At 38.6% G+C, this 25,746-nt stretch overlaps 1 protein-coding gene across 1 annotated transcript in view; it reads right to left on the reverse strand.

Annotated features, from left to right (window-relative positions):
• ESRRB (estrogen related receptor beta) overlaps positions 1-22,314 on the reverse strand; it is a 62,886-nt gene extending 40,572 nt beyond the window's left edge. Inside the window, exons 1-2 of the mRNA XM_007424819.3 lie at positions 21,905-22,314; positions 6,157-6,273 (exon numbers count right to left, since the gene is read on the reverse strand). Coding sequence (XP_007424881.1) covers positions 6,157-6,273; positions 21,905-22,301 — 514 coding nt within the window. The 5' untranslated portion in view covers positions 22,302-22,314. The remainder of the gene's footprint in view (positions 1-6,156; positions 6,274-21,904) is intronic.
• Positions 22,315-25,746: the final 3,432 nt, after the last annotated feature.

Genomic DNA, 25,746 nt, shown 5'->3' on the forward strand with positions numbered 1-25,746 from the left:
GAATTTCATATTTTAGAGTTGTGAGAACAAAACTGTATATTCAGCAAAAACACATTATGCCACTATGGACAATCTCTACAGATTTAAAGCCCCTGAAGGGGTATTAACTGACAAATTTTTGTGAGAAGGATGATTAACTGTAGATACAACAAAACCAACATACTAAATGCATGCGCTCTGGACTATATCTTAGAATTTAAATAGGTAGTTTTCTACTTAGGCATCTCAGTGAGTCTCTACTCTGCAGTGTAATAATGGAAGTAATTGAGATGGCCCTATGCACATACATTCTTTTAGTTATACTGCATTGATTAGGGCTCTCTTAAAGAAAGCAGCCACGATATCTGAGAAACCTATTGATTGTTCACTCTGCTCCCTTCCTGCCTTTGTTTCTTATTCACTTTCTGCATTGGTCTAGCAAGCCTCAGTGCTATCTACATCATACGGGTAGTCTTTCATAGTCTTGAAATATCCCTTTGGAACCTTACTTTTTCCCCTTTACCTGAAATATTAGCTTCCACCGACCCTATTTGCCAATGACAATCCTTATCTTCTGTCTTCTCTCTTTGGGGATGCCAAAAATTATTTCTCAGTAAGTAAGCAATAATATGCAGATGATACATGGGAGGGGTGGAGGGCTGTAGTGTGAGACTAGCTTGTATTATTAAATTTATCAGAGGGGTCTAAATCTTAAATTATGAAGAGTCTACAGCGGTGGTTAGCGGGAGTCAAGTATGAAAAAATGTTGATTTCCACTGATTCTTCAAGGGAAGTATTGGGGTCTATTTTTTAAAATCAGTAACAAAGCATAAGAAAACCAATAGCTTGATGAAATTTGAAATTTGAATTTCAGATTTGAACTTTCTCCTTCCTTTCCAAGTGAAAAAGACATGGCCAAGGTCTATAGCTGGCGATATAACTGGGATGTAATAGATTGTTAAACTGAGGAATTTGCAGGACAATAATGCGTTATAGAATTTATAGCAAATATTCTGGAATTTGATTCCACATAATGCAGTGTTGACTATTAATTTAGATGAGTTTATGGGGAGATTAGACATATTCACAGAGAATAAAGCTATTGTTTGGTCTAGTTGTGCTGGCTATATATTGCCTCCAATGAGGAAGGCACAAGGCAGTATGCCTTTCAACAAGGTACAGGTATATGTGCTACTATTACATTCATGTCTTCTTTCTGGCCTTGCCACAGACATCTGCTGAGAAGAGAATGCTGAATTAGACAGGACTGTGGTCTGATGCAGCAAGTCTCTTAAGGTCTTGCCATTGTACGTTTAAAATGATATCACTCTCAGAATAATTTTATTTTCATCTAATTTGGACAGTTTGAAATAGCCCTAAATATAAACATTGAATATGGAAAAGTTTTAATCCTTCTGTTAAGAGATCAGCATTTTTGTTAGTGTGTCTATCGGAACATTATTGTACTGATGAGTATCGGGCTACAAGAGAAGCAAGATTAAAAAAAAAACCTAGGAAATAAGAAGACAGTGTGGAAGACTTATCTTTAATTACAAGACATCCTATAGTCTGGGGTCACTTCATCTTCTGTAATATATAGGCATGCTGCATGTCTTTCAGAACAAAGGCAAATATTATTTAACTAAGATGGGGTATTAACTTGAATATTAAGATCAGCTTCTGAACAGTGAACATGTAAGAGCAGGTCCTCAAGAGAAGCTCCTTCCCTTGTAACTGTTAAGCGTGATCTAGATACAGAATGAGAAAAAGCAGAACTTCACTCCACTCACTGAGAGGTGGAGTGGATACTTTTATAGAGCTACAGGAATCAGAAGGAAGGTAAGCCAATGACTGCTTTAGGAATCAAACCCCCAACCAATGCTATATCTCTGTAGCAAGTGAAACAATTGTGGTTTTGTTCTTCACAGAATATTGTTGACTCTTTGGTCACTAAAGATGATGAAGCTGTATTTCTTCCCTTCAATGAATTTCTTTTTTTTTTTTTCTGTACAGCCCTACAGACTGAAATAATAAAACAACAACATCTGTAATAGTTTTATATTGGGAATAATTCCTAGCTAATTAGATAGATTCATAGTTATCACAGGTAAGAATCTATGTTATGGCAGACACAGAGCTGTTGCCAAAACAATGGTGTTGCCTTTCCTCTTCCACTTTCTTCTGTGCATTTATAAATACATCACTTCAAAATTTTTCCTGCAGCTTTTCACTGACTGTCTTATGTGAGGAGAAAGAAACACCCAACACCATCATGTTATATTTCAAGTATTGTATTGCTGAATCTTAGTGGAACAGTTTTGTGAGAGGAAACAAATGGTAGCTGTGTATGTCTAGTTCTGCCATTATTCTACTAATTCAGAGATGAGCACACTGGGTCTCAGGCCTTGAGTGCCCCCTGCCTCACCTCCCCAGCAGTCTCAGATCACTCAGCCAAAATTTCGCACTGCAATTTTGGGCCACTTTTGAGGTCTGGGGAAAGGGAAGGACCACTTTCCCTACCAGAGGCCTTCCACTATCATTCCTAAAACCACACCTAAAACCAGCAAAAACTGAAAAACTGAAAAATTGGTTCCATCTTCCAATGACATCATGACACAACAGTATCAGTGGACCACCTGCCGTAGTCCTCTGGAAGGGCTGGGAAGGTAAGTTCTGGCTCCAAACCTCTTAAATGTCACCCATTCCTGCACTGAGCAGTAAGCTGCTCAAATTGCAGAAATGGAAACCTAGAATGGCAGGCTGTCTCAAAAGAAACAACAGCAACCAGAAGAGGCATATATTCAATCATGGGTCAGACTGCTGCCTTCTGAAGCAACTGTAAGAGTTAGACACACAGCGACCTTCTGGATAGCTGTGAAGATCTAGCTTTTCCTCCAGATGCTGGGCTGGGATGTTAGATGAGCCAAATAAAGTTGTGGTTTGTATGGTTGAGTCTGTTATACAATGCCTATTGTATTATAATTAATTTAATTATATTTTTGCTTGATTTATAGAGTCTTTATTACATTGTTTTTGTTGATTGTTGTTAACCGCCCAGAGTTCATATACAGTATAAGATGAGCAGCCATTTTTAAATTTTCTAGAATAAATAAATTAATTAATATTGCTGCATAATATACATAATGATTCTGGATTTTGATACCCTGAAGCTCAATAACAAAACAACCACTGACTTGACCTGAATTAAATTCTAATTGGGTGGGGACAAACATTTGCATCTTTTTTGGCCTGTCTTGGAAAGTTTTCAGGGGCAAAATGTGTGCCTTAAGCCTTGCAGGTTGCCTATTTTACCCATTAAAACCTTCAGACCCCCCTGAAAAGGGGGCCTGGCCTTGCCCTCTTTTGGAATGCCTTGATGTGCCTGGCAAAGACTGATGCAGCCCTCAGGCCAGGGGAAGTTGTGCACTCCTGAATTCAGGCAAGCTGGCATAAAGATGGCTTGGCGTTATAAGGGAAAGGCAAAAAAACCTAGACTAAATCACATGAAACAAATCAGAGAATGGGGATAAACATTCTTTCTGCTTTGATTGGCAGAAGACAATACTTTAATATGCCAATCCTCTGCCTTTAAAGGATTTATTAGGTTTCCATTAATATTCTAAACTAAAAGATCACATAGAATCACAGGGCTGACCTTACATATGCCAAAAGATCTGCAGGCTTCAGTCTGAAATATTTTGTGCATGTGTGTTTGGGACACATATTACCTGAGGATATTTCTCTGAGGAGATATTTAGCTACTGGGTAAAGCAACCCAGCTCAGGTTCTCTTGCATCAGCTTATGCAGCTTTTTACATTTACCTTAAGATCTCCAGCTTTTAAAATACAAAAAATGGTCTAGTTTCATTCTGATCTTTTTTCCTTTCTGCCCAAGTACCCATTTACTTCAAGTAAGGATGAAGACAGATCCAGAAAACAAACAGAATGTAGCTCCCCCCCCCCTTTTTAAAGGGATATCCTGCATTATGTTTTTCATCTTAGTATTCTTAGGGGCAGTCCTAGATGCAATCTGAAACTTTCACCATATCTAGTACAGCCTAATTTGAATGGCTGCTACCTCTTCACTCACTGCATCTTGAGACTAAAAGTACAGAGACTCAATCACTTTAACATCATCCATCTTTTAACCTGTTTTCCTCTTCACACCTGCTGCTGCAGCTGAAGAAACCCTGAGGATTCAACAGCTTGCATGCTGTATTCTGTTGAGGATTTAATAAAGGAATTGCCCTAATAATAAATGAGGAAGTGAAGGCTGTTTCACAAATGAGATCCTTGCCTGCTCATCAGAGAAACAGAATCTATGGGAAAAGTTTTTCCCCCATCTTCATATAGCAAAACCAAGAAAACAATTTCTCTGTGGTGAGTTTCTATGTAGTATTTATTTATTTATTTATTCTATCCATGGTGGTTTAAAAAACAGTAATTTAAATAACCAAAATATAAATGCAAACAGCACATCAGATTAAAAGAAGTGACAGTGTTTGATGATGGTAAGACAGTACACCATCAACACATATCTGCTGATGTCGTATTTCCACACAGCCCTGGCCAAATATCATTTAAAGCTGGGGTGAGTAAAAAAAATCAAGATGGCAGCTGTGACAGAAACCCTGCAAACCAAAATAGTGCTTCAATATTACTGCTACCATCTTGACTTTTTTTTAACCTCCCCTAACAGTGCCTTTATCTAAAGACCTTCCCTAGGATCCTCCACATTCTGAGCCAAGCGACAGTGAGATCAGAGTAACTGGCCTGTTTGTTTTTCAGCTATTCCCCTGTTTTATTTTGCTTTTATATTCTTGTCTGCTTTAATAATAAGCTGATTCAGAAATTTATTATCAAAGATAAACGAGAGAGAGAGAGAGAGAGAGATAAGAGAGGACTCAGAAGCTGTCTAACTGAAAATCAGGGTTCAAAATATTAATTACAGTTAAAAGCTTGAGTATTTTTCATATACAATAGTGACTATATTTTTCCTACAAAGAAGATATAAGAAAAGCAAACCTGAAAGAACTCTCAGGCTACGGGATCAGAGCCACCCAGAAAGACTTAGAATTGTGTCCTGTCGTGATCTTAGATGTATCCTGGTCTAGGCACTTAACCAGTAACAACACTAGCTGTAGGAGCATAACCATTAACCAGTCATGATATCATAGTTACATGCACAATTTTGGATTTTTAGGTGTCCGCCTAGTTCGGCAAAATTCAGTATTTTAAATATTAACTTCCTTGACTTTTGAATCAATTTGTCCTTACATCCTTGGACAACTGAGAGAGCCTCAGTTAATGCCTCAGTCATAGATGCCACAATATTAAATTTCCCTCAAGATCCAGCAACACCCAGTACAGCATCACTCCAGAGCATTCTGGGAAATTTTAAATAGTAGCTTCCCACCTCTCTTATTTCCATCTATTAAGCCTGTAGCCAGTGAGGACAAGGAAATCTGCAAATATAGGAAGGGTTCAAAATTCATTGTCTATAGTGAATCACTGAAGTTAAAGGTGAATAATAAGAGTATGAAAAATCACCCACCAAGATCCTTTGTATACATAGCTGGGAACAAATGATGGCCTAAATGGGGACACGCTCATTCAGAACTTTCCAAATAATTCACTGCCCATGTTTAGCAGAAACACAATTCTCCTCAGTGCAGTTTGGAAACAAATCCTTTAGACAACTCAGTGATGATAATGTTGCTTGAGAGACTGCATGTAAGAAAGAGTCCTTTGGACTGATGACCCTTGACGAATGCACTTTGGGAGATTTCCTCATTACTACTAAAAACCAGAAATCTTGCACATCACTAGAAAGTATACTGTCCATTGGCAGGTTTACTCAAAGTATACCAATAGACAGTTTTCACATATCTGTTAACGGCAAGAGAGTGTTTTCGTAGATCAGGCTTCTTTAACCCACTGCCCTGCAGACATTGTTCCTAGACAGAAAGACCAATGACTAAATTTTATCTGCTTTTGCTTTTTCATCCAGGTTACAACAGAATTTTACTTTAACATGGCATGTTGTTATGCCCCTTCTCCAATCACCTCAAATTCTAACGACTTATGCCATTTCCTCCTCCCTACACCAAAATATAATGTCCCCCCCCCCCCAAGTGCTCACAAACAGACAGAAAGCATGCTGCAGCCACACTTTACCTTCTTTCAGCATCCCCACTTTGAGGCATTTCATAAAGCGACAGGCCTGACAGGATTTGCGCCTCCGTTTTGTGATTTCACATTCGTTGGTAGCCGGACAACTATATTCAATGTTCCCTGAAAATAAAAAGTAAAACAAAAGTGAGGACAAGTGCAAGCATGCCCTTAAAAAACTATCTGAAAACAAACAGGAACTACTATGTTGATCAAAGTCTGTGGATTCCTTGGGGTTCTCTGAGCTACACGTATTCACCTCTATTGTGACCAAAGTCTGTCTGCTGGAATCAGAGGAAATACCAGTAGGCTACCAGCACCAATCTACATATGTTTCTTGGACCGATTCACTTGTTTGCCCTAGAAATATCTTAATGACAAGATTGTCTGGGAATTCCCATACTGGGCTCAATATGTCAAAACACAGAACAAAAAAGAACACTGTATTTATTTGACTTGGGATAGAATAATCCCAGATGGTATATGCGAATCCTGGCCATTTCCCAAGAAGCCTCCATTCCCCCCCCTCAAGCTGCTTTATGGTACATTAAGCCAAGGGAGAGTAACCAGCCAAGGGGAGTTTTGTCAACAGGAGTTGCCACTTGAATCTCCTCCTCAATCTCCAGTGAGAAACTGGCTGTATCACACAGGCTCTTAGTAAAGATGTTTGGAGATATGTAATTTCAGCGAATAGTTCATCCTTAAGACAGATAGAAATAGTGAAACCATCTTTGGCTTCACTCTTCAGAATGACATGGAAAACACGTGAACTGGCTGGGTCACCACACTGTGAAGTGATGTAATGCATGTTTTCATCTAAAGAGCATCCCTCTGCCCAAACACCATTAAGTCTAGAGCTGAACTATATATCTGGAGGCAAATTTTCTTTTCCTTCTCTTGGACACATTCATACAAGCACAATTATGTAAACGCATCTTAAAATTTTCTTGACTCTGATTAACTCTGGCAATCAAGATTATTTCACAGTAGTTTGCAAAAGCTCTTTGCATGGAATGAGATTTGATGAGATTGATGGAGGAAGAAATGTCAGGGTTCTTGGGCAATTGAGAATTAATTCCTCTTGCCTTCTTACTAAAATAAAAACATTCTGTGCACAATCTAAAACTCAGCAAGGAAACAGCTGGGAAAACTGAAAAATATTTCCCCATTTCAGCTTCTTACTTTGTGGTGTTAGTGGTTTTGAACAAACTTTCCACTGCTAAATATTCATTCCAATTCATTCCAAGAAACATCTAACAAATCAGCACAATTAAATCATTCAAAAGCTGAAACAGATTTTTAGTGGGCTGCACTAAAAACCATCCTTGTTGGTCTAAAACCACACTTCTGAATTTTCCTGCCATTGTTGTAAGACCTTCTTATGAGTCTGCCTTAACAATTTGCTAAAGAACACATCCAAGGGGGAGGGATTCTGGGGTCACGTATGAAATGAGAAAGGTGACTCCTGAGTTGATCCATCAGAGCCAATTCTGAGAGTGAAACAGTTTTCAGGCCTCCAGGCTGCCACTCTGTGAAATCTCCAGCAATGAAGCACATCCATTTCCATTTCCTTCTCTTTTACTTTCCTTGCACTTCAGATTTTCTCATGAGGACCTGCACTTCCACCTGGCATATTATATGGTCTCACAGCTGAGTTCAAAAACAGTATAGTTATGAGAACAAGCACTGTGGCTGAATGAACTCATGACAAAATACTATTTATTGCACTCCCTTCTACATTAGGAACCCCAGCCTCAATTCCCTACATTGGGTGTATTTCTCACAAAAGATGGTATATGCTGATTCAGGGCCAGACAAAAACACAAACAGATAAAACTCTCAAGGGTGAAATACATGCTATGCTAAATATGTTCCCTGTACCATCTTTACTCAAAAGTAGCTGTGAATGCCGGAACTGGATTAAGATCACTGTGCATGGGAGAGGAGGAATAAGCCTCCTTTCTCAATTTATGACTACCACATCGGAATCCATCAGAGGCAGTAAAAAAATCTCCACTCCCCTTCGAAGAGAGTCATTCTAGGCAGATGGAAACCGTGCATGAAAGGAGGATCAATCTTCTGGATACGGTTCCAAACTGTAATATTGTAACACTGGAAAAAGTCATTTAGACTGAAAGTGTCCAACCCTTGCTTCACGCAAGAATCCAAATTAAAGCACACATGACAAGGAATTGTTTAGACTCTTATTGGACACATTCAGTGAAAGTGAGCCCACCATCTCTCTGATTACATCTAATTATATTCACTATTAAACTGCTCCTAATGTTCAGAAGTATTTCCTATCATTCAACTAGAATTAGTCTTGCTGTAACTTAAGATCATTATTTTCCAGTCAGTACTCTGGGATGATAGAGAACAGGCCTTGATATGTAAAGACTGTGATCATATCCTCTCTGTCTTGTCTTTTCAAGGCTACACATTCCTATTCCCTTCAGTCTCAAAACTGTCTTTTTTGTTTTTGAAGCCATATCACACTGTTCACATTCCATTTTATAATCATCTACTGTTCTAAGACCTTTTTCTCAAATACAATTACATTTACCGCTGAGAAAATGAAATGCAGAAACTCTGTTTCACCTCTTGAACTGGAACAGATCTGTTGCAAGGGGAATGCTACTCTTCCTCATCCATCACTCACCTCTTTAATCATAGAAACTAGTTAAAGCTTTGCTTTTTAAATAGTGCTACTTTACTTTCCTCAAATTTCATCACTACAGGCACTTGTCTTCCAACTCAACAAAGCTAACCTGATCTTGGAGAATGTCCATCTTTGGTCCTTCTTCATTTGGGATTGGTGCGTAGTCTCAGGGGTTTCCCTGGAGTTGCAGCTACTGCTTGAGAACAGTTGGCAGCTATGGCTAGAAAGGCCTTCACACAGGTTAATTTTGTGTGCTAGTTGCACCTGTTCCTGGACTGGGAAGCCCTCCAATCACTCATGCCCTAATCACCCCCAAGGGGCTGCCCTTGAAGACGATTCAGAAACTTCAGCTGGTTCAGAATGCAGTGGCACAGCCAGTAATGTGCATACCTCTCCTGTGTGAGCTGCACTGGTTGCCAATTAGCTTCCAGGTGCAATTCAAGGTGCTGGTTACCACTTATAAATCCCTTCATGGCATAGGGCCTGGCTATCTGAGGGACTATCTGTCTCTGGTAGTTTCTGCCCCTCTGTTTGATTGGACAAAGTTGGCATATTCCTGGTCCCATTGATCAAACAGTATAATCTGATGTGACCCAGGAAACAGGTCTTCTCTGCTGTTGTGCCTGCACTCCAAATCATATATGTTCCTGCCCTGCATTTCTTTTTTGTTATGATTCCGTATTGTTTTTATTGTTGTAAGCCACCCAGAATTATCATGGAATTGTGTGACCTCTCATTGAAGGGAGGGAGGAGGGATTGGTAGGGAAAAAAGTGCTTCAAAAGTGTAGAAGGCCAGCTCGAAGTTTGAGGGAGTCTTCAACAAAAGGCTCTCCTGTGTGCCCTTTTTTAATCACTGACATTTTAATTCCACAATTTCTAAAGAATCAATATGCTGAGAGCATTGTGGGACATTTTACTGATGACTCCTAACCACTTGACACTGTTACAGAGCACTGGAAAATAATTAAAGGGAGGCACAAGACAAGCGTTAGAAACAGACTCTTCTTGGTCATTAGATTTTTGGTATCTTTCTGAGTATGCCACACAATGGATCTAAAATGAATAAAGTAGTGGAAACAGAACAGTTTATAGTGGCTTCTAGCTCACATGGATTAGACTTATCATATCTAGTAGATGCAAATAGTGTTGACATTGAACGAACAAACATGGTTTTTCCCATTAAGATCACTCTGACCTAAAGGAAAAAAATAGTCTATTTGGAAAGAAGAATCAGTCAGCATTAATATGAGGTCGTTCAAGATTCAGAGATGACTCTAGTTCTTCTCCCAAAATCAAACTACATGCTGTACCAGGAGATCTTGGGGTGGGGGTGGGGGTGCTTAGAAAAATGGAATCTCACTTAGACTATGAATTTGATCTTAGATTGGTACTGAGACAATGAGTAGCTGACTCCATAAATATTGTCTCTGCAATCAAAACTGCTCCTCTCAGCCTTCCTTTCCAAAACAGGCATTGGAGGAAGGGAATTATATGTGCCCACAGATACAAATACCTCTCTGACACATTAGCAAATAGTAATTTTCATGCATTCATAGAAATAGCTTAAGAGGCTCAGAGGAAATGTAAGCCTCAGGTGGTATAAAATGGCCTGAGATACATTTTATTTTTGTATTTATTTATAACAAATTTAGCCTACTTTTCATTAAAATTAGTCCCAAAGAGGATGCAATAAAACAAGCCAATAAGACCATATAAAATGTCATTAAAACAATTCAAAGGCATAATAAGACAACTACAGCATCACACTAAATGATGCATCAGCATAAATTAATCCTTATGGTGAAATAATTAAGTCTAGAAATGGCACAATCCCTGCCCAGAGGTCTGCTGTCTAGAATAAGACAAATATGTGATTGTTGGGAGGGGGGATCATGAATTTCTAAGGAGAGGGGATGAATTGGAAGATTATATTGGAGAGGAAGAGCCATGAAGATTCTGCAAACGCTTTGATACAGGCTTGGTCTGATATTACCTTTTCACATACCTGTACAGATAGGTGCATCTTCTATATACTCTATAAAATGTTTACTTTTTACAAATCTGAAAGTTAGCATTTTGCAGGGCATATAATTCTTACTTTTTCAGCAATGAAGCATACAAGACTGAATTCTGCTAGAGAACAATTGTGATAGATGAAATCTCAGAGATGATGATATGGGCATTAATATGAAAGAACAGCTTTGTTGGAGGAGGGGAGAAATGGGTCATTTGGATTGCCCTAAATCACCTTCACATTCAGGTCAAGAGTCAAAATGATCAAATGAGGGTCCTCCACTGCAGCAGAGAACTCTGTTGAAAGGAAAGGCATACCATGTAACATCTCTGTCTTTTTTAGGGACAGACTCAGATGAACTGAAAAGTGCAACAATTGAAAGAAATATGATTTAGTTAATTGACATGAGAAGAAGATGACCAGTTAGGACCCACTTAAGAGTCAACAGGAGCAGCTGTTTTCTCCATTGCTGAGCTCTATGCTGACAGCCTTGCTGCTACTACAGATTTACATTCAGGATATAGAGATTGTTCAGAAGTTCAGTAAGCTACATGCATCTGCTTCCATTCAGTCTACAACCAGGCACTGCACAGTATTTTCAATAGTCAGGGCAGTATCAAATATCTCTAAAACCTGGAAACTGAAATGCAAGCTTGATCTCCAGTCAAGAATTGAACTGCAATGGCAAGGCATACCCGCCTACCCAATTGCAAACTTAAAAAAATAGGAATCTTTATCTTTTCATATACATAAAGAAGGTAAACTTTTAAAAAAACACTAAATTTTCCCCTTCCATATTCCTGCATTTTATCTTTCATTCCTTTTTTTTTTTTTTAACAAATCTGAGAATGCAATTCCTGCAAAGTATAATTAATGCATAATCAATTTCATATAGGAAAAGCTATGTCCTGTAGGGTTATTATACATCTGGACATTGTTAGACTACTTACAGGGGTTAAAAAATCTGTGGATCTCCTAATATTGCTGAACTACAATTCCCAGCCCATCTTGCCACGGTCCATGTGCCTGGGGCTGCTGGAAATTGAAGTTAAGCTATTCTACAGTACTACAGCTTCTCCACCAGTGCACTAGTGGAATGGGCCTTCTCCAGACTCTGCCTAATCGGAAATCTGCTTCACAGAGCTCGGAGATCCTCTGGAGCAGATTTGGGCAGATAGGAGGCAGGAAACTGACAACACTGTGGCCTGAACTAAAATCTGCTCATGTATGTTAGATACACTCCAAAATACAATGTGTGTGTGTGTGTGTGTACACACACACACACACACACACACACATTAAGGTAGTCCCTAGGTTAAGAACTTCCAGTTTAAGGACGACCCATAGTTAAGAACAGAGCCTATTGTAACAAAATTTGAGTTAAATACAAAATGGTTCATAAATACACAATGGTTCAAGTTAATTACATAATACTAGTTATATAGTATTATACAATAATACTGTTGCAGCTTACATACAAATTATGGGCAGACCTTGGGAACGGAACTCACTTTTAAACTGGAGACTACACACACACACACACACACGTGTGCATGCACACATACGTACACCAGATCTCATCAGCCAGTAACATTACTTAGTGAGTTAGAACTCTTTTGTTTAAATACTGCTTTAAGTTATATTAATTAAACAGATTGTGTCTGAAGATCGTAACGTTTATAATACACCTCATTCAAAAGGAAGAATCTAGATAAACACTCTCAAAATATTGTAATGCCACTAGGTGACCCTGTATGTATTTATAAAGGCAACATGCTGTAATACGTCAAGGTTGGCAAGGACATTTCATTTATGAATGAAAGTGGATGAACCTGTTTGTCAGGCTCCCCATACACAGCATTAGCATAGTTTCAAGGCAAAAATGCATTTTTTTCCTACTGCTTTATAAATTTTATTTTTCCTACTGCTTTATAAATTTTAAGTCTGCACAAAAGGTATGCACATTTTTGTATATCCCCATTGCCCCAATACATGCATTGTTGCAAGCAAATGTTCTGCATATATGCCTTGTTACAGGCTAATTTAATCATGTGTGCATTTTATGAATGGAGAACTACAATGCAAAAATTGTGAGTCAAAGCAAATTGCATTCTGATTTGTATTTGGAAATTGTATATTAAGTCTGTATTAAAAGAAAACAAATTTCTCTCCAATCCTTACTCTTATTTGAGGAAAAGCACACAAAAGCGAATATGTATCCCCCACAAGCAAGCAATTCCAGGACAAGATAAACTACTGTCTTCAAATATTTAACAAAGTTCTCTGCTCTGTTGTTATTTTATCCCCCCCCCCCCAATCACAAAGTCTGTCAATTTCTTTTATGAGTCCTGGGCTGGCTGCCAGGAGAAAAGAGCTACTCACACCACCTTGCAATTTCTGTAAGTGCCTTGTGATAAAGTGATGAGATTAACTCATCAGGATTCCAGCAGCCTTCCTCTACCTGGCAGTCATGCTGTCACTTCAGTCACTGTGGACTTGGGGCAATCTGGCAGACAATGATGGAAAGAGCTCCAAGGTATCCTCAGCAGCTAGAGGAGGAAGCGATGCATGCCAATGAGCAGCAAGAAAAGATGCATGGATATTTGCAGGCTTACACCTGTCCACCAGAATATGCTCTCTGAAAGTGAGCTATTCCATTGTACTGCACCACACCTAACTGAATCAAATGAACATTTCCCAACAATGCTTGAAGATCCACAGAATGAAAGTGGAACCTAGTCTAGGAAGCAGCTGTGAACTTTGCACACTTTTTCAGACACAGGAAGAAATAGGGATGTGTGACATCAGCCTTTCTAGGTTGGTACAATGACACATTGCTCTTGAATTGCAAAAGATGTGCCCAAAGCCCAGGTTTCTTTCCTGTTGGATAAACAAAGCCAAAACTGTTTCCTGATACACTGCAGCCTCCAGAAATTTGGTAAATAAGGCAGGCTGTCTCATATGATAACCACAGGTACCTTCCAGACTCACCACAGACCCTTTTCTGCTTTTCCTGTCCCCATCTCACCTCCAGGTCAGGCAGCTGAGACTAGAAGCTACTCTCTACTATTTTTATGCTACAATGTCTTTGGATTGTCACATTGTTCTGAGATATAATGAAAATGGTTGCTTTTATTATGTGGCATTGATTTTGTTTTGTTAGAAAAGGTTTGATATAAATGTTGAAAATAAACAAAATGTTTATACACATGACTGGAGACCGCCATTTTTATTTCCCACCATTTCTCAAGGATGACCTATAAGAAGACTCCTAAATGGCCATCGTAATGTATTGGGTCCTTCTGAATGATTATAGAAAATCATTAGATGTTCTTAAGGACCACCTCCAATTCAAAATACTTCATGGAAATCCTTAGAGACAACCCCAACAGGTTGTTTAAAGAGCAGCTTCCACATGCTTCTTTATTTTATAGACTGTTTCCAAATGGTTTAACTAACTGGAATGCATCAAACAAGGAAATTTCATCAAATCAGTTTTCAGAAGCTGACTACTGACTATTTATTTATGCATAATCTCCAAATGGATTACACTCCTGGGGGATTCCCAGATTTCCCAAATTCATTCCCAAGGTATTCTATTCCTCTGTAGTAATATCCTATTCTTCCAGATGGCCCACAGGAATCATAGGATTGAGACAAGCAGTCCCATGTTTTCCATGAGAAACAGTATGCTCTCCATTATTGCTCAAAATTATACTGAAACAAACTCCATATAACCATGAATCTTGAAGAAATGTCCTTCCAAATAACTCCAAGAATTCCTTCTCAAATACCCCAGGGGCCATTTATAAGGACTGCATCATAATAGGTATCTGGATCCTTTTTATTTTTAGTACTTTCCATTCCTTGAAGCAAAAGCACAGTGGAGGCATTACAGATAGTTCACAACCACCTAGCACAGATCAAAATATTGTAGCCAATAGATACATCTGCCAGGAAATGTATCAACCCTGGAGGGATTCATCAGCAAAAGGGCTTCTCACGTTAGAAGCTACACCTGCACCAGCAGTGAAGTCCTTACTACAGTCACAATAGGTTAGTGACAAATTAAGAACATTTTGTTCCATTTCCTAGACTCTGATTCAAAAGTCCTTCCTCTGTTGGGACTGAATAGTACTTGGCTGCAGTTACAGAAATGTACAGGTACTGCTAATGTAATTCAGAAACTATTACTCTGAAGGGAATATCCACTAAGTTCAGGAGGCATTTCCTGGCTGTGTACATCATTTGATGGGTATTACTACTTCAATTCTAGATTAATACATTTTCTATCATTTCATTCCTATCTAATTTTGAAAAAGTAATGGGTACTAAGATTCAGTGTAAGCCTTCAGATTATCTGGTGATCTTATCTTATAGGTTTGTCAGGGTAATAACTGAAAGCATAGGAAAGCACAGTGAACTTCAATGAAGTTGCTTTGTCTAAAATCACTTTCACAAACAAAATGCTAACCTTCAATGCACAATAGCACTCAAGACTAAATTGTAAATGTGTCACAGGCTCTAAACATCTGTGCGCAATTGCGTTTAACAAAACATGATTACATCCTTATTTTAAATGGGAAAAAAGTGGGTGGGTTAATAAAAATTCTTGAGTAGAACTTTTCCATCACTTTTAAGAAACTGCATAGGTTAAAATTTGTTATTGGAGCCGCTGCACTGGGAAGAGTTAAGCTTTTCTGCACTACTAACCTGGTTTAAACCTCTACCCTCCAAACACCACTATGCAACAGGAAAGACAGGGAAAAAGTACATTTTTGCAGCTGTAATTGCTTTCCTGGGGGTTAACAGCAAATTCAAGAGGAAGGATTTAGATCATGGAAATGGAGCAAGAAGGCATCAAAAGCACCTGCACATCAAGTAAATAGTCAGAAAAGCCAAAGACTGTCTGCTTTGGCCCCCTACAAATTAGGTAATAGGGCACAATTAAAACTTCCCCATTAATGTTCCTATTCCTGTCACCCAAGGATGGGAGGGTCAGTTATGAGATTTGCTCCAATATGGGTAACAGCTATCAAAGAAAAGGACTTGAGTTGAGAAAATCTGGACGATCACCACCCTTCCAATATGTCACATCTATAACTGATTATTTTTGAAGCCCCAGGTGCTTCATAGGCAGCTAGTGGGGAACCATAAAGATTAGTCCTAGGCCTGGCACCGTTCAACATTTTTATTAATAAATTGGAAAAAAAAGATGGAGAGAATGCTGATCAGATTTTCAGATGGAACAAAACTGGGTGGGATACCTTATATCCTTGAAGACAAAAATAAAATTCAACCTGCTATTCTTAGATTACAGAAGTGAGCTAAAAATATCACAGTGAAATTTAATAGAGACAAATGCAAAGTTCCTCACTTAGGGAAAAAAACCAAATGTTACATGTATAGGATTAAGAATACAAGGCATGAATATAAGGTATGCATGAAAGGGATCTTTGGATTGAACTTGATCTGAAAGTTAATATATGCAAGTAGATGTGACATGATTGCCAGAAGGGCAAATGCAATTTTACATTGTATCAACAGAAGTATATGTTCCATGTAAATTTATTTATTTATTTATTTATTTATTTATTTATTTATTTATTTGCAGAAAGTAATAGTTCTACTTTACTGAGCGTTGATGAGTCTCACCTCAAAGCACTGTACTCAGTTCTGGGCACCACACTTTAGAATTCACGCAAACTGGAACAACAACAAAGTACAGCCATGTGGATAATCAGAGGATTACAAACCAAATCCTACGAGGATTAAGGAGACTGCTATGTTTGCCCATGAGAAAAGACTCCTGAGTAGACTTTAGTGCTAATAGCACTTTCTAAATGCCAGAAAGAATGCCACAGAGAAAAAAGTATTACTCCATAGTGAAGGACATGGAATAATAGATTTCGCTACAGAGAGGCAAATTTTGACTGAATATTAAGAAAAGTTTTCTAACAATAAGAGCAGTTCAAGAGTAAAACTAATTACTAAAAGAGGTGCTGGACGTGCCCTCACCGGATGTGTTTACAGGACATCCTCCTGTCAGGGATGCTTTATTATGATTTCTACACTGAACAGGGGTTTGGATTTAGTGCCTACATTGTCTCTTCCACGTCTTTGACTTTTATGACCACAAGCATGGATGGCTTGCAGACCCAAAAGGTTGGGAGATACAGTGGTACCTCGGGATACGAACTTAATCCGTTCCGTGACTCTGGGCGTATCCCGAGTTGGTCGTAACCCGAAGCAAATTTTCCCATAGGGTTCAATGTAAATCCGGTTAATCCGTTCCGCCCTCCGAATTTGGTTGCAACCCAAGGCAAATTTCCCCATAAGGTTCAATGTAAATACGGTTAATCCATTCCGCCCTCCGCCCAAATTTGGTCGCAACCTGAGGCAATTTCCACACCACAACCCTCACCGAATATCTCCTTGCTATCGTGACCTCGCCCACAGGAAGCTGCGACCGCGTGGCAGCAGGGAAAATGGCTGCATATCCGGCTCGTAACCCAAGGCGAGTTCATAACCCGAGGTAAATTTTTCCTGCCGAAGCTGGTCGTAACCCGAAATGTTCATTAGTAGAGGCGTTTGTAACCTGAGGTACCACTGTATAGTGATGTGGAGAGGCATCCATTGGGGTGCAAGAGAAAGGTAGGGAGGCAAGTGATGAAACACTGCATGGCTATGCAAACTTCACCCTTAGGGGCTTGTGTGCAATTTCACAACACAGGTATGAAGGGGCAGAGCTTGCATTGTCATGTCATGATACACGTTTTGCCATTTTGGCTCATCGTGGCTAACTGTGGATCCTTATGCTGGTATGGAAATTCACCTGCTGTCTCTGCCTTTATTTTTCTGAAGATACCATACAGAGTTGGCCAAAAGCAAGGGTATCACGAGGTGTAAGGGAAGCCTGGGCGAAAACATTCTGGGAGGCTCTTCCCCACATCTGCTTTTAGATGAGTGTCAGCAATGCTGCCAGTGCTGCTTCTGTTTCCTCTCCCTCTGCTGTCATTGCAGCTTGACCACCAATGACTCTTCCCTCTTCCTCTTCCCCATCATCTCTCTGATGGTCAGCATGACCTAAAAAACAAGTCTAAAAACTATGTGGTTGGGGGCAAGGCACCCAAATGGCAATGGGGTGGGCTTATTCATGGTCTAATGCCTTATTGGCTAAGCACCTAAAAAGGGAGCATCAAATTGATTCAGCTGCTTGATACATACTTTTTGAGGAAATCTTCCTCTTAAAATATAATGTTCTAGGGCAGATTTTTACCATCTGGCAACCTTCAGCGTACCATCAGCACTAACCTCTGCAAGTTCTTCCGTGGCCTTTCTTGAACTGTGGGTGCCATATTTTCTTGGGCCCAGCTTGCTCAGGGTTCCATATTTGCTCAGGGTTCCATATTTGTTTGAGAGCTGAGGGTGATTTTTTTTTCCTAGTACTGGTTTATCTGAAACTGAAGCAAAGCTGGTCTTTTCTTCTGCAGCAGTGCATTTCTGCAGAACTTTTTAATTTATTTTCCCATGAGTGAAAACTCTTGGCCCACCAGACCTCATGTTTGAGTTCCAGCATATTCTTCTGAGGCTTGTTTGTAGATATTGCTCAGAATGTATCTTCTTCTTTTCCCCTCCTCCAACCACTGAAACTGCATGGAATCCTGGAGAAAGCAACTGACTGCAAAAAGGCCGGCACGCTACTCTTTTCACCTTCATGAATTCCAAGGATTTTAAACGAAGAAGGAAAGGCAGCTCTGCAGCTAGAAAGCTTTTCCTCAGATCAATTGTTCAGATTTGTTTGCAGATAACTAGACAAATACACACAGCATGAACAGGAAGGGTACGGGGAGGGGGGGATTCTAGTAATTTATTTTATTTCCTTTTTCTGTGATGTGGGTTCCATTAATCCACTGCAATCACCACTGTTGCTCCAGAGAAGAAACACTACCCAAGTTGTCTCTTTGCAAGTAAGGCCTCTCCAAAACAGAGATCAGAATACGCTTTCAAATGCAAAATGTATTAGTATTTGAACACTCATAAAGCATCACTCCATAGAAAATGAAATATGTAAAAAAAAACACTGATTGAAATGGTAAAAACATCACATGTTGCTTTTTTTTTTTTTTAACTCAGTGCTATTGCTTATTCTTCTGAGTCTGCATGAATGTTCAAAAAACTCAGGCCTTTGCAGGATCCAATCAAAATGTGCGACAGAGAAGTTTTGGAAGCCACATAGCAAGTGTTCTTTCAATCGTGTATGGAACAAGAAGCCACTGAAGAACTTTCCCTAAATTGCTTTTAGAAAGAAAAGCAATGAACAGCCAGATTTGACTGGGTAAATTATGAAAATCCAGGCTAAAGCCTTTATCTTCTCCTATCCTCCATTCATTCTGAAGCTGCATGCCGCTGTTTAACCTGGTAATTGTATCTGACATGTAGCTCTGCCCTCAGAAAGCTATACAACACAAGTATATTTATTTCTATGTTTTCAACAGAATATACTGAAAGAGCAGAGATGTACCCACACTGCCTAGCTTCCTCTACACAGAATATAGAAAATGCTGATTTGCATGTCATAAAGGAAGGTAACTAAAGAACCAATTGAATGAAGGAGCATCACAATCTACCCTACTCAAGCCCATACAGAATTACCCTCTGCAATGTTTGTTCAGATTTAAACACCTTTAGCAGCAAAAGGTGAACTAAACTAAGTGAAAACAAAGTCCAGTTTCCTTTTCACATGTCTATTTCATTTCACTTTACAGGAGTCAAGATTGTTTTCGGGGTGAATACAAAATATTCTCCATTTCAGACTCTAACGGTTTGCAAAACTGTAGATTAGGGGATGTATATTGTAATACATTGAGTCTACATAAGAGTCAGTTTGGTGTAGTGGTGATGGCACCAGGCTAGAAACCGGGAGCCTGTGAGTTCTAGTCCTGCCTTAGGCCCAAAGCCAGCCAGGTGACCTTGGGCCAATCACTCTCTTTCAGCCCTAGGAAGCAGGCAATGGCAAACCACTTCTGAAATCTTGCCAAGTAAACTTCAGGGACTTGTCCAAGCAGTCATCAGGAATCAACACTGACTCGAAGGAACAAAAAAAAAAAAAAAAAGAGTCTATATTACAGTATTGATATGCACACATGTTGAAAAATGAAGCAGAAATAGCTTTGTAGCTTGAAATGTATTGATTGGTAAACTGACAGAATAGCGGATTAATGATTACAGTTTACCACGTTATATTACCATAATAAGGTCAGTAAAACGCAGTGATTTTTGCAGCATGACCATTCTCTGAAATGAAGATTTAAACCTTCTAGCACTTTTCAGGTACATACCCTTATAATCTTTTATAATTTTTTTCTTTTGACATAAGATCAATATTCTTCCTATGTTATAGAAGGGAAACAGAGTGTGACCTGTCCAAGTCAACTCAACTGGTGCAAATCCAGTTTCTATCTGTGGGATCATATTTTACTTGTTTGATGCATGCATAAGAACTAAAAGCAGCTAGAAAGTAAAGCAAAATGTCATATTTCTTCAACATATGGTTTTCACTAGTGGTTAGTTACTGCTGACAGTTTCATTAACATCAATAGGATATGAAGGAAATACTGTAAATTCTTCCATATAAGAGATTTAGTACAATAGTTATGTGATATAATTAGAAAATGATCACCATCATGTTCTGTTAAGAAAAAGAAGCGGAATTTGAATGTTAATTATTTATTTGGATCTAAGAATGACTGTATACAATAATACATAGGCAGTGGACCAGTAGTTAACTTATTAGGGTGTTTTCAGGAATAGTTAAAAGCAGTCAAGTTGGCAGCCACAATCATGTGAGCAAAACCCTGATCTTTTTTGCATGAACTGCAACACATGTAAAAGAGGATACAGCTTTTGTGGCTGCCATCTTAACCTTTTTGACACACAGACCTCCCCCTGGATGCCCCATAAGTTACATTTTACTCTTGTAATGTCAACTATTAATTTGAATCACTCTGTAAAAATATTACCAGTTTCTTGGTTTGTCATGAGCTTTATAGCACAAAAAACTTGTTGGTAGCTTAATACCACAGAAAATGTATTTATTTTCAAGGACAGAAATTTTCCCTTGTAGTCTAGGGGTGTTTCTCTCTTTCTTAAAGAAGCAACAGTAACTCAATGAAACCCTGCTTGAATCTGCAGGATGAAATCTTAATTCAACTTTTACATTGGTAACAAGGGAATTAAACATCTGCTTCTGAAGGAGAAACATTTAGTGACATCTTTGGCATTCAGTAGATTTATAGAAATTAAAGTCCCCAAATGTCTAAATTCTCAAAATTTGCAGTTGAGAGCTTAATAGGTTGAAAACCCATTTCTACTTAAATGAGAATACCTCAAAGCCAGGGAGGTCTCTAGATCCCATTCTGTAAAATGCTGTACCATCTCATTCTCTGAATACATCTTCCAGCCACAAAAACCTATAGTTCTTCTGGCCTGACAGAACAGAGCTACTCTTGTATTACTTCCGAATTTTGGAGTGCTTTTCTTCAATAACTGATTCTCACCCTTAACATTTTGAAAAGGAAGTAAAATAGATCTCTTTGACCTGGTCTTTTATAACTGACAGTATTGTTTTTCCAACTATAAATATGGTTTATGTTATTTTTATCACTGAAGAGAACTTTTATTTCTAAAACATATTAGACTATGTGAATAAGCTAACAAGTATAGGAATCATATAATCTGACTTACACAGAGTTCCAAAACATTGAAATAAGCCAAGTTATTTACTGCCAGGATTCAGAAAATTCAGTCAGGGTTTTGTGCCAAATTATAAGAAGACAAGAAAAATGTTGCTAATGTTAGCAAAATGGTACTGATGGTTCAGGCTTTATTGTGACCCTGTGCTGTCTAAATTCACATTATCAAGTTGCTTGCTCTTCAGCCCTAATCTCCTCTGAATATTCAACATACATAGCCCTTTTCAGTTCCAGGATAAAACCCTACAATGGATTCTGGGTGTCAGCTAACAAAAACAGTGTTTCAGATAACTATTTCACTTGCATTCTCTCTCCCAGACACCCTACCTTGAATTGTTCGTTTGAAGAAGGCTTTGCATGCTTCACAAGAGGCCACTCCATAGTGGTATCCAGATGCAATGTCCCCACACACTAGACATAGCCTTTTGGGGATGGCGTTGAGCATATACTCGCATTTAGTGGGTGAGTCTTCCATAATAGCACTGGCACAGTCGTCATATCGCTTGCGGCAAGGCCCACCACCAATCCCTGCACTGCTGAACATGGGTGGTGAGTCCAGGCCATTAGGATGGCCACCGATAGTGATGCCATAACCACCACTGGCATCAGATGAGCCACTAGGACTGTGGTGGCTAATGGCGTCAATCCCAGAGGATGGACTGGATGGCTCAGTCTTGATGAAAGATCCACAACTGGAGGTCAGGTGCCGCTCATCTGTGGACATTCTGCCTAGTAACCTGTGGGTCGCAAGGATAGAAAAAACATTAGCTGATAGAAACATCATACCTAGTCCAGGTAGATCCCATTGTGACTACTGATTAATATAATCACTTTCACCATACCTTTGTGATCCAGCCCAGAAAACTTGTCTGAAATCTATGGAATGGGGGAGAAAAATTGATTCAGTTGCATTTGTAAGTTGGACGGCCATATATATTGGATCTATAAATAAATAAATTTTAAACATAATAAAACTGAGGCACTGAAATTGACGGATTTGTCATCCCTAAAGTTCCCCAACCAATATATAAGCAAAATATAGTTATCCCTCAAGATTTACAATATTGCAACTTTTGAAATAGAGTTTTCCTCTAAAAACTATATTTGTTAAAGAAAACAATATGCAAAACTGAACTGGGAAAAAATGGCTTGAAAAAAATAATAAATTGGGCAAAATAATAAAAACATGCTAAAAATGTGCATGAACATTCATATGGACTTTACCAAAATAATAATAATAATAATAATAATAATAATAATAATAATCACAAACTGATGTGGAAATGTGACAGAAGAATATTGGAAAAACTAAAAGAAATGGAAATTACCAGATTCATTTGTCCCTGGCTTTCTGAATGATGTAAGATAGTTCCAGGAAAAAAAAAATTATGCACTCCTAACTATACCACCAAACAAATGAGTTTCTAACCAGGACATCTTCTCAATGAATCATTTTCTATATTCTTATAATACTACCCCATGATCTCAGATATCTATTCTTCTCTTCTATCTTTTTAGAAAGACATATAATATATAGTCAGAAAAAAACAGCTGCTAAATCTCTAAGAGCAGAGTAAAAATGGTAACAGATGAGTAGCTTTAGGGAATGGCTTTACCCAGCTCCACTATATGTGTGGGACTTAGATAGGGATGAATACAACTTTTGCCCATGCTCAGCCAACAACCCTGAAATCACTGGTACACACTGCCACAAGATTTGAGAATTTCTGCTAGCCGCATCCATCTTTGCAAGTTCTCATATAATATTTTTCCATATGAGTCATTATCTGGCTAATTGGCATGATTAGTGCTTTAAGAGCTTCATGCAATTTTTAAAAGCCAGAGTGATGAATCATGATCAGTCCTGCATGCAGATAACTTTCATGAAATCATATTGGAAAGGCAATGTAGAAGCCTCTTTCCAACTTTTTAAAGTTCTTCTGATTATAGTAAGAATTAAAACAAAACAAACACACGGGTCTTGTCCACAATGGAAGCACAGTGTTTAGGGCTTATTTTAAAAAGGGGGAAATGATAGAAGATTATAAAATAAAAACTATTGTGGAGAGAATTAATAGGGGAAAATGTAACCCTCTGTTGAACACTACAATCCATGCAGCTGGTTCACTATGTGACACAGAATCGCAGTACATTCAAGGTAGACAAAATTCCATGAGATCGATACAGAAGAAGAGAAGGAAAAGAAGATGATTTCCTCGACTTTGCTGACAGACCAGATCTTCTTCTCCCTCATCTGTCACCCTGTTGGTTTTATAAGAATGTAATTTATCTGTTGCTCATTTTTTTCTCTCTTCCTTCCCCATCCATTTTTTCTTTTGTATGATGTCTTTCAGACTGTAACCTGGTGCAAAGAGACTTCTTTCTTTCTTCCCCCCCCCCTTTTTAAAAATAACTGCTCAGTAAACCCCTGTAGGAACCTTTTTCATTGAAGAGTGGAATAAAACCTCCATTAAGTAAGGAAATAAAGGAATAAAATGGAGTACCCGATGCAAAATGAACCTATTGAATTCATTGTCTTCAATGTGGTGGTCCCTGGATGAGAGAATTTTAAAAACTTTTTAGACAAATTATGTAATTAGGATATATCAGGAATTATTATACTTAACAGCTAAATAAAACCTCCACATTCAGAAGCAGTATTACTGTAAAAATGGATGCAAGGGACCAACAACAATGGTGAGCCTTTGTCTTCTTCCTGTGCATCCTGATGCTTGACAAATAATCCTTGTAAGGCTCTTCTTATACTTCTACGTCCATCCCACAAAGTTCATATTCAATACACCCATCATTCTGTTAAAATTCTAATAAAATGAAAATAAAAAGAGCCAGTTTGGTCTAGGGTTTAAGGCACCAGACTAGAAAGCAAGAGGTGAGTTTTAACCCTGCCTTAGGCATGGAAGCTGGCTGGGCGACTTTGGGCCAGCCACTCTCTCTCAGCCCAACGCACCTCACAGGGTTGTTGTTGTGGGGGAAATTGGAGGAGGAGGGAGTATTAGGTATGTTCATCACTTTGAGTTATTTATAAAAATAATAAAAGTGGGATTAAAAAAAAATCTAGAAAAAACCTGCCAGTTTTTTTTTTTTTTAAAGTAAAACACCATCCCATATTTGCTCTTCTGCTGGACCAATGTAAAATGAATGCAAGTATAAGAAAGGCACATAAAATGCAATACTACTCAGTAAGATGACAGGTCTTTTTATCCTAGGATACATCCACAAAGAAAAGGCATTTTGCTTATGTCTGGTGACTTAAGCAAGGATGTTATATGAGAGAGATTTGATCCAGCTCTGCTAGGAACTGATGAAGGCATCTCCATTGCTATTTCTGGTCTAATGGAATAAGGCTTACAGAATCTAAACATGACACTATTTTCATCCTCTTTCTTATAATCCTTTAAATATCTTCATTGCCGTTTTCTGGATCCTCTCCAAATTGTCTTAGGCATAGCAACGTACCCAGACAAGCATACTGAACCTGAAATACAGATGGATTACTCAGGGGAGCAGAGAGTCTGCTTCCTAAATATGAAGTCTGAACTATCCCACCACTGGTTCACTAAGCCATATATCAGGTTGCAGACTGATATCATTTCTATCCCCTCAGATTCTCTAGCACAGCATATTAGCCACTTTGCAATCTGTTAGCTGTTGCAATCCTTTCTGCTACTTTCAGACTTATGGCTACTGGCAGAACTTCTGTGCGCTCCTAAGATTTTCTTAGACATAAACTTCTCCTTTCCTAGTGTGACAAACACAAGGTGCTCCTGAGACACCCAGAGAATTGCTAGCGGAATGAGAAATCATGTAACTCCAATGCAGAAGCAGTTGTGTGTGGGAAATTTGGGGTTCTAAATGCATCTCTTTAAAATTCTGCCTCAATCAGGAATTTCTCTTCCCCATCCCCAGCTGCATATTTCTGTCACTAACCTTTCCCCCCTTGAAAGCAGCAAATGCTACCTGTAGGATTTTGCTTACATAAAGACAGCAAAAGGAAGGACTTTCCCTTTAAAAAGGTTCTGCACTCAAATGGAGCCTGGAATTTTTTTTAAAATGAATAAATATTGGATTTTTAAAATATTAAAATGCTGTAGAACTGCTTAACTAACTTTTATCAAGTATTTGTTTCCAATTCAGTCTTCAAATCTTTC

The sequence above is a fragment of the Python bivittatus genome, unplaced genomic scaffold (assembly GCF_059951505.1).
Source record: "Python bivittatus isolate LINGU-HERP-01145 unplaced genomic scaffold, Pbiv_v1 ctg000480_np1212, whole genome shotgun sequence".
Lineage (NCBI taxonomy): Eukaryota > Metazoa > Chordata > Lepidosauria > Squamata > Pythonidae > Python > Python bivittatus.